Here is a 9,174-nt window from a genome sequence, read left to right on the forward strand (position 1 = left end):
AAAACTGGGGGAGAAGCCACTCCCCCCTTCCCCAGGGCTAAAAGGAGAAATACATTCATGGAGAGGCAGTGGTGGGGTCCTGTCCTAATACTGCTCTCTGAGCAATGAGGTCGATGGGAGGAGTTAGATGTGAAACCAAAACAAGTACAAACAAAAACAGATGGAGACAAACCAGGCAGGTGACTTAGAATAATAAGTCAGGTGGAAATTGAATGGCGTCGCTGACCTGGAAGAGACGCCCACTTCTATCCATGACCCCCACCTCACTCAACATTAAAAAACTGGTCAAGGGGCAGGAGGGCAGGAGAGGGCACTTACTCCTCTCCCATTTGGTCAATGAAGGGGGTTGGAGCAGAGCTGGGTGGTCTATATTCCACACAGCTGGAAGCAGAGGAAGGGGGTTCCCTTCACCCCCACCTTGCAACCCAAAGTCCCAAGCAGCCACCCCCCTTAGCCTTGTAGGTCCCTCTGCTTGTAGGTCCTTCATGAGAGGAACGACTCGGTCTCCTGCGTATCTGGTGCTGGGGAGCGAGGCAGAGGCTTGTGGCCCAAAGAATACATTCATGTGGCAAGGCAGGGAGCAGGGGGCTTACGGCAGTGGCACACCCAGGCCCTCCCCGCAAATGGCAGTGGTGGGGGAAGCCCTCACCAGGGCCAGAGTCAAAAGTTCTGTTGCCCACAGCCAGATGAGGTTGGCACTGGCCTGGCCTTTCTCATCTACCCGTCAGCCAGCAGAGGATGGTAGCCTGGGGAGCGGAGGCAGCTCATCAAATTTGTGCAACTTTCCCCGAAAGCAGCAAAGCCAAGGGCTCCTTTGGCCCCCACCCTGGACACCTCTGCCACAGTTCCAGCTACAAGGGAGCCGTTCACAGCGGGTCCGGCAGGCGGGGCTCCGAGGGGGCCTCGCTGTGCAAACTGCTGGTCCCCCAGCTTCCAGTTACCCACCTTAAGGGACAGGGAGGGTAAGTGCAGCCTGGGGGGGAGGGGCAGGCAGGACAGATCCGTGGGGCCTGTGTCCCCGGCTGCCCCAAAATAACAGTGGTGGTGTTTTTTTTTCCTCATATTTTTCTTTTTTTTTCCTTATAAAACAAAAACAAACCAAAACCTCTGTGGACCTTCCATGGTCATTTCCACTATCCCCACACCGGGAGGGAGCGGTGCGTAGAGTCTAGTTTTTATTATCTCTCCTAATGCGGTCTTCAATGCTTTTAAAAAAAAAAAAAGGAAAAAAACCCTTTCCCCCAATCTGTAAAGTGCCTTGTGGTGGGTGAGTTAAGGTGCATTGTGTGGTTTGTAGCAAGTGCTGGGGACCCCGCCCCTGCCTCCTCCTCTTGCTCCTTGTGGGGAGCCTGCAGACTGGGGACCCAAGGGTCCAAGCTGCTGCCGCTGCCACTGGCCTACTGGCCCGGGGGTGGGGGGGCTGACATGGGCCAGGTCGCTCAGTAGTCATCCACGCTCTCGATCTCACCAGAAGATCCGTGCAGGGAGTACCCTGAAGCCAGGGAGGAAGGGGGTTGGAGCTCTGCTCCCCAGGCTTCTCCAGCCCTTCCCTAGTTCCACACTTACCCAAGATGCTAGGGTCAGAGTGCAGCATCAGGGCCCGCCTCTTGGCCTTGCTGCCCTCCCCAGGGCCGAGTTTGGTGCTGTGGTTGGTCTGAAAGGCGGTCTGCAGGGAGGCACTGCTCAGCCAAGCCTCCTGCAAGGGCAAGAGACAGTCAGAGGGACCATGGTGGGGCCACCGCCCCCGACACCCCAAGGCTCTGAGAATCCTCACCTGTTGCTGCTGCCGCTGCTGACTGGCCTTCTGCTTGGCCCTCCGTTCCAGGAATTGTTTGGCAAATTCTTTGGCTTCCAGCGTGTCCCCCAGGCAGGAACGGATATAGTCATGGACATCATAGGGGGATTCCACCTCCTTGAGGATGGCTACAGCCATGGGCACTAAGGAGCAAGAAGGGGCCGTCAGGGCCCACCTGGCCCAAGTCTGTGAGCCCTGGCTGCCAGCCCCCAGGCTGCCCCCGCCAGTACCATCCAGGCTGCCGCTGGTGCTGAGACTATGCAGCATCTGCTCACACCACTGGGTGAAGCCGTCCCGGGGCCTGGGGATGCCCTGCAGCAGTTTCAGCAGCTTCTCCTCCTCCTCTGTCTTGGTGCGTACTGGGCGCCCAGACAGGTGGCTATAGGAATCACTGCGGGGGGGTGCGCACAGTGGCTCAGGTGTTCCCCTCACCCCACCCCCACAGCCCACAGGTGGTTGTACGAATCACTGCGGGGGGGGGGGACGACACACTGGTTCAGGTGTTCCCCTCACCCCACCCCCACAGGTGGCTGCACGAATCACTTGGGGGGGGCCCACACTGGCCCCAGCACCCACCTGAGGGATGGACTGTTCCGGCTGTTCTTGAGGCTGAGACTGCGGGCCAGGCTGCCGCCACTCTTCAGGGTATCCTCCCAGAGCCCCAGGCCACTGCTGCCCCCACTCTTGTCGGGCCCGCCCCAGAGGGGCCCAGTGTCTGCTACCCACTGGGACAGGGGGGCAGTACCCAGGCCCCCGAGCTGCTGCAAATGGCAGAGAGTCAGGTTGGCTTGAATAAGAGGATCCGAGATGGCTGGGCAAAGGGTGGCTGAGAAAAGGATGAGAGAAAGGCCCGAGGCCCAGCTCCCCACCCACCCCTCCTAGACCAAGTTCCCTGGGCCAAGCCTGCTTACCACCCGGTGGTTGGGGCCCTGGGCCCGTGGCGGCTCCCGTGGCTGCTCCCGCTTGTGCAGCTGCCTCTCGCCTTCTAGCTGCAGCTCGAGCAGCGTTTTCATGGAGAGGCCCTGCTTGGCCAGGCCAGCCCAGAGTGGGGGCGGGGAGCTGGGGGTGGGGGGTGCAGGGGCAGGGGCCGCAGCCTGCTGCTGTTGTAGCAGCTTCAGCAGCAGCTCCTGCTGTCGCACCTGAGGCAGAGAGGGGGGTGAGAGGCAGGTGAGGGCAGGGCCACGGCTGCCTGGGCTGTGCGGGGGATGGGGGCCCGCCTCACCTGCTTGCGCCGGAACAGCTCCTCTTCCTCCTGTCTTCGTTTCTGCTCCTCCTGCTGTTGCTGTTGCTGCTGCTGGCGTCGCTTCTCCTCGCGGCGCTTGCGCTCCTCCTCCTCACGCTTCACCCTGAGCTCTACCTCTCGGCGCTCCTGGAAATGACACTGTCCAGCAGATGAGATGGGAGGCTGGGGTGGGGGGCGCCCAGGCCTGACCCCCAGGAGGCCTACTCACTTTATGCTGCAGCTGGAGTTGTTCTAGAATTGGACCCTGAGTCGAAGAGTTAATTGGTATGTCCCAAAGACTGGCCTCACCACCTGCAGGAGGTAAAGGCAGTTTCAGGAGGCCCCATGTCCCCTGGACTCACACAGTGACTAGAGGCCATCAGAGCAGCACCGGGTAAGAACAGACAGAGAGCCTCTCCTGTCTGCCACCCACCTGACTGTGATGAGGCTGAGGTATGTACGTCCCAGAGGGGGCTGGAATCTGGCACCGACAAGGAACGGTTCATCGTCGGGAGCACGTTCTGGTCCCCACCTCTGAGAAGCAAACCACCGTCAGGATGGGAAGGCCTCCCCACCCCCCTCTGCACTCAGCCAGAGAGGGCCACGGACAGACCTGGGGGGTTTGAGAGCCTGAAGCTGCTGCAGAAATGCCGTCAGCTGCTGCTGCTGCGGTGGTGCTAGGTCTCCCAGAGCGGCCTTTTCCCGGAGCGAGCACGGTGGGAGCTGGCGGCTGCAGGGACATGGCAGGGAGGCAGGAGTGGGCCAGGCCCAGCCAGCCAGCCAGCCAGGGCCCAGGCCTCCCCTCAACCCCTCCAGGCTCCCCATACCTGCCAACCAGCTGGAAAAACTGCTGATGCTGCAGCTGCTGGTACAAGGCCGCTGCGGCCAGTTCCTGCTGCTTCTTCAGCCGCTCCTGATCCATGTTGCCCTGGGAGAGGGGCAAGGGGATCCCAGTGCCAACGGTGGGCACAGGAGACAGAGCAAGCCCTCTAGTGGTTCTGCAGCTTTGCCAGCCCTGCACCTTACCCCCAGCCTCCTCTCCCAAGCTTACCAGCAGTGGGGGTGGGGAGGGTCCCGGGGCAAAGGGCACACGACCCCACATCTTGATCACTTCACCCAGGGGCTGGAAGCCCTCGTCACAGCCCCGCTTCACAAGCAGTGACATTGAGAAATAGCCAGCCTGGAACCACTCCGCCATCTCCTGTGTTGTGAAGGGGCCTGGACGGAGGCAAGGAGGGGGCAAAGGACCAACGCTGGGACCAGGGAGCCTAAGCCCGGGGGGAATGGTTTCCCTAGCACCTGCTGCCCTGCCTCCTCCCTGCACTCCACAAGTACCTTGGATCTCCCCTTGCGGGTCCTTGTAGAACCACTTGCGGGCAGCGCCGTGGCTGAGCGGGAGAGCAGTGGCAGCTGCAGAGTGGCGCAGCCCCTGGGCCTGGATAGCGGCTGTAAACTGCTCCTCCTCCAGGGAGCTGTCCTGCAGGGAGGCAACCAGCTTCTCGGCCTCCTACACTCAGGGAGAGAGAGACTAGGCTCAGGCCCGTCAGGAGAGGGCTGGGACCAGGGCCGGGGCAGAGATGTGGCAAGGCAGAAATAGGACAGGCATGGAATCTGGGGTGGGGACAAAGGAGGTACCTTAGAGCCTTCTTAGAACCCCCTCCCACCTGCTGCAGATGTTTCAAGCCTTCATCATCTTCCAGATCTCCGGGTGGGCCCAGGGGTGAGCCCACCCCATGACTTAGCTGGATTCCCCTAGCATCATCTCCTAGAGAAAGTGAAGAAAGCAAAGCAAAGTGTCACAGGGACAAGACAGTCTGCTGAGCACCCTCATTCCAGAACAACAGCTCTGGCCATCACTAACCCCATGCAAATGCTCGAGCGTCTCTCTCCCTCCCCACAAGGACAGGGGGCCCCTCTCCACCCACCCAGTCTCCACAATGGCCATTACCTAGCCATGTAGCTACTACTGGGTGCTTCTTTCTCCCCGTGAGGACAGGGGGCCCCCTCTCTAACCGCCCAGTCCCCAGATGCATCCTGCCCTGTCTACCTGCTGCAGAAGGCAATTCTTTCTCCACACCTTCATCACCTTCTCCGTTAGTCCCCCAAAGGGGACTCAAGGTGGGCAGTGGGGAAGGGGACCTAGGTGACTTCTCCTGAAGAGGCAGGGGGGTCAGCTCCTTCCCACCTGAAAGAACAGGTACCAAGATTCAAAACCAAGAGCTGGAAGGCTCTCCAAGTGATTCAGGACAGTCCCTCTGTGGGTCCACCGGACACCCACCAAACTGGGCTCAATCCTACCAACATCAGGGAGTCCACACAGATTCCAGTGGTGCTTCAGTGACTCATGTGTACAATTCAGGACAGGGAACGTGTGTAGGGCTGGTGGTACAATGCTCTATGCCCTGTGAGTTCTTCAAAGGGTCCACAAGTCATCTGACCATGCGCGACGTTTGGCTGACTTCTCCCCCTCAACTATCAGCACCCGCTCCCTCCTCTTTAAGCAATTCCATCCTAGATGTCTGTGGTGCACCTGCATTCAGCCTGCTGAGGGAGCTCCCCGTTCCCTGGCCCAGCTCAAGCCTCACTCTACCCTGGAGCTCACCTGCCTCCGGCCCCTCCTCATCTAGCCCTTCTGAAGGCTCGTCGTCCTCTTCCTCCAGACCCTGGAAGTCTAGCTCCTGTTCCTCAGGAATTGGCTCCTTGGGGCCCTTCTGCGGGGTCGGCAGGTATGATGGGAGGGAAGGGGGCAGATAGTAAATGGCTGAGAGGACTCAGTAACACTCCCCCCTACCCCCCGCCCACCTCAGAAGAGATCCCCTGGCTCCTCAGATACCTTGAGAGGCAGGAAGGCCCCAGAGGCGTCAAAGGTACCCATTTCTTCCTCCTCATCATCCAGGCACCATTCGGGGAGCCCATCCTTGTCGTCATCAAAGCCTCCATCGGGCCCCCGGCACCTCCGGAGGTGAGAGCTGCCTGTCCCACCCCGTCCCTCCTCTTCACCACACCCGCCTCGATCCCCCCGCAAATCAAATTCAAACTTGCGCCGCCGTTCCCCATGTTCCCGCCAGCCAGCCGAGCGGGGGCCACCATCTGGGCAGGGAAAGTCAGAGGAGGAGAAGGGGTGTCCTGTCAAGCCAAGGGCTCTGCTCTGCTCCCCACCAGGACACCCCTGGGAACAACAGCCACCTCCACAACCACTTCCTTAGCCCCGCCCCCCCATTCCAGAGTGCTTCCTGCTCCCTCCTCTTGGTCACAGGAGCCCACCCTCACAGGGCAGTTCTTGTCCCCTCCCCTAATGCATAGCTTGCCCCAATCTCACCAGGGCTGGTTGAGCGCCAGCGATCGCCATCTCGTCGGGGGCCCACCCCAAGTCTCCAGCTGCCCTCCTCCTCTTCCTCTTGCTCCTCCCGCAGAGAACGCCAGTTCTCACTGTCAGAACGTGCATGCTCCTTCCGAGGGCAAGCCCCACCCTCTTCAAATGCTGATCGTGCTGGGGGGGTAGGGGGCACCATTAGCAGGATCCTGGGACTCTTACTATCAACCTTGCTGGTCAGTGCGGATCCCAGTTCTAGGCCCTGCTGACCCCCCTCCTTCTCCCTGAATCACATCAGCCCCAACCCAGCTGCCCTCATCACCCACCCTACCTCCATCCCTCCTTGCCGACTTCTCAAACCGCCTCTCGCCTCTGCAGGAAGAAAAAGTATCCAAGCAGTCCAGCTCCCTCTCCACAAGCTCTGGTTTTCCTGTACCGTCCACCACCCCCCCCCTCCGCCCCAACGATGCCCGAGAAGAATGAAGATGGGAGGGCACATCGAAGCGAGGAGAGTCAGGCTCACAGGAGGAACCCCCAGGGACCCAGACATCACAGGGAAGGGAAGGGGCAGAAGAGCCAGGGTGTTACCAGGTGGCTCTCCGGTTCCAGGTTCCCTCCCCAGGCCCCAGCACTGCTTGCTTCCTCCAGCCTCCCTCCCTCCTTCCGCCCACACCTGTCATCCCAACTCTGGCTGCGCTGGATCTCCCGGGGGTTCCGCCCAAAGGCCCCCTCGCCCTCTTCAATGCTTCTTTGGTAAAAGCAGCTATCACCACGACCACGGCCTGGGAGAAGTGTAGCACACAGAAAACCCTGAGACGAGGACCCACCACAGAACTGCTCCCCACCTCTGCCCACCCCCAGAACACAGATCAGCCCCCTCTACCTCGACTTCGAGTGTTACCCCTGCCGCGAGAGGTGCCTCCCGGGGGCGGGGCAGTCCCTTTCCCCATCAGCCTGAGCACAGCCACACTGTTCACGGACAGGGAGAAGTTTCTCTGAGGAGGGAGCCAAGGGCGGGAGGTGAGGACCCAGGCACTTCCCAACCCTCACGCAGAACTACAACCTCTAGCCCCCCTGGCCTCCCCAAATACACCCTGCTGGAACCCCGGGCCAGCCCCACCTGCTCCTCCTCAGTCAGAGGCTCCAATGCCAAGGGCTGAAGTGGTTCCTCCTGTAAGACGGCAGCAAACTCCTTGTCCTGCAGCTCATCAGGGGCCTGCCGTGGGGTCAGCAGCATTAAGACACCTGCGCTGGGACCTCCCCTCCCCTCCCCTCCCCTCCCCTGGGGCGGAGGTAAAAAACGGGCACCCGCCCACTGCACACCAACCCTGTTCTCCTTCACGTAGAGAGCCAGCATCTCCTCTCGTCCATAGCGGTAGTCAGCAAGCTTGTACTTAGGGATGGCAGGAGACGGGGGCGGGGAGGCCACACTGCCCCCGCTGGAGAGGGCCCTCAGCCTAGGGAAGGGAAGGGGCAAGCTGGCAGTCAGAGCTGCCCAGGTCTCCATTCCGCCTCTCCATACCACCCATGCCATCTGGCTCACCACTCGGGCCCAAAGTTGAGGGTCTCTGCTGCCATTGTGGAGGTGGGTGCACTTCCCTGAGGTTGGAAGGCAGGCGTGGACAAGGAGGGCCCGGCGTTCACTCTCCCACCGCTGTGGAGGCACAGGGGACACCGGCCTCAGAGAAGAGCAGGCCACGAAGAAGTAGCACCTCAGCGGACTTCAGGCTGGAGGGTCAGCTGCCTGGCTCCTAAAGAACTCACCTGAGCGGCAAGTGGCAACTCACACCATGTGATAACCAGAGATGAGTCAACCGGGGGTGGCCTGGGGAAGGGGATAACACAGGGAAGTCGGAGACCCTTTCATACAGGCTCCAGTCTCTCCCACCCCTCACCTTACTCACCTGGCAGCCTTGTCCCGGATGCCGAGAGTCTTAGGGTTCACAAGCTACTGGATACTGTTCTGACCTCAGCAGTGATTTGGGAGGGCCCTTCACATCTGGGATGGATCCTTAATGAGAAGCAATGGGAAAAGGTAGGCTAAAGTAAAGGGTCAGCTGGGCCTCCCTGCCTCTTGTCCACCCACTGTGCATGCCTACAGAAGCCCACAAGCTTCTTTATTCTGCCTCATGAGCAGTAAATTCATTCGGCAAACTCAGGGTCCCTGGTGGACAGGGAAGAAACCAGATGCTAGAAGTGTGGCAGAGAACACAGTAGGCACGGTCTCTGGGCCATCAGCATCCTGCTACTAAGTGGGTATAACATTCACCAAGGGAGGGAGTTAAGGCACTTTTGGACAGCCAAGACAAAGACAAAACCAATGAGAGAAAAAAATTAAAAAACACCAAAAAACCTTCCTACTAGTCATAAGTATCCTAGAAAGAGAAAAGATGCATTACAGAGAAGAATCAGAATTAAATCTGGGAGCAAAACAACTTCCCATATGAAAAAAATGAGGGCTGGCTACATGGGGGCTGGAGTCCAGACACTGGGGCTTATTTCTTTTCTTTCTGGCCCACATTGCAGGCTCCAGGCAGGAAAGTCAGGGCCAGCCTACACAGGGAAGACCAGAAATACCCAAGCCCCTTCCCCTAGGACCAAGGAACATCAATCAAGTACAGAAGAAACCAAGAACGGGACATTATTATGATAAAAACGTGTGTGTGTGTGTCTGTGTGTGTGTGTGTGTCTCCCATCACGAAGTAGATATACCATCAGTTACTTTCTTTTGATGTCAGAAGAGGCAGGAATGGCGGTCGGTTCCTCTAAGAAACAACAGAGCAGACTCGACAGAGGTGGCTCATCCCCAGCAGCGCCCGAGCTGAGGGGAAGCTGGTGTCTCAG

General features: G+C 59.5%; 1 protein-coding gene across 1 annotated transcript; it reads right to left on the reverse strand.

Annotated features, from left to right (window-relative positions):
- Positions 1-1,439: 1,439 nt before the first annotated feature.
- GIGYF1 (GRB10 interacting GYF protein 1) lies at positions 1,440-7,908 on the reverse strand. The gene is made up of 24 exons (XM_006859643.1): positions 7,874-7,908; positions 7,658-7,787; positions 7,451-7,546; positions 7,214-7,325; positions 7,004-7,112; positions 6,662-6,702; positions 6,337-6,507; positions 5,851-6,107; positions 5,620-5,728; positions 5,065-5,202; positions 4,682-4,779; positions 4,353-4,524; positions 4,069-4,235; positions 3,845-3,945; positions 3,631-3,747; positions 3,451-3,551; positions 3,247-3,329; positions 3,018-3,176; positions 2,707-2,934; positions 2,372-2,556; positions 2,026-2,186; positions 1,775-1,938; positions 1,567-1,696; positions 1,440-1,492 (listed from the first exon to the last, which is right to left on the reverse strand). Exons 1-24 carry the CDS (start codon positions 7,906-7,908, stop codon positions 1,440-1,442), a joined length of 3,117 nt encoding a protein of 1,038 aa, XP_006859705.1.
- Between the last annotated feature and the right edge of the window lie 1,266 nt (positions 7,909-9,174).

The sequence above is a fragment of the Chrysochloris asiatica genome, unplaced genomic scaffold (genome assembly GCF_000296735.1).
Source record: "Chrysochloris asiatica unplaced genomic scaffold, ChrAsi1.0 scaffold00034, whole genome shotgun sequence".
NCBI classification, from domain to species: domain Eukaryota; kingdom Metazoa; phylum Chordata; class Mammalia; order Afrosoricida; family Chrysochloridae; genus Chrysochloris; species Chrysochloris asiatica.

What these genes read in the sequence shown, in the direction of transcription:
- GIGYF1 (XM_006859643.1), bottom strand. Translation starts at nt 7,908, where the DNA reads ATGGCAGCAGAGACCCTCAACTTTGGGCCCGAGTG. An exon ending in TCTACGTGAAGGAGAACAGG is followed by an intron (nt 7,547 to 7,657) that starts GTTGGTGTGCAG and finishes ACCCCACGGCAG; the next exon opens with GCCCCTGATGAGCTGCAGGA. An exon ending in CTCTGACCCTAGCATCTTGG is followed by an intron (nt 1,493 to 1,566) that starts GTAAGTGTGGAA and finishes CCCTGGCTTCAG; the next exon opens with GGTACTCCCTGCACGGATCT.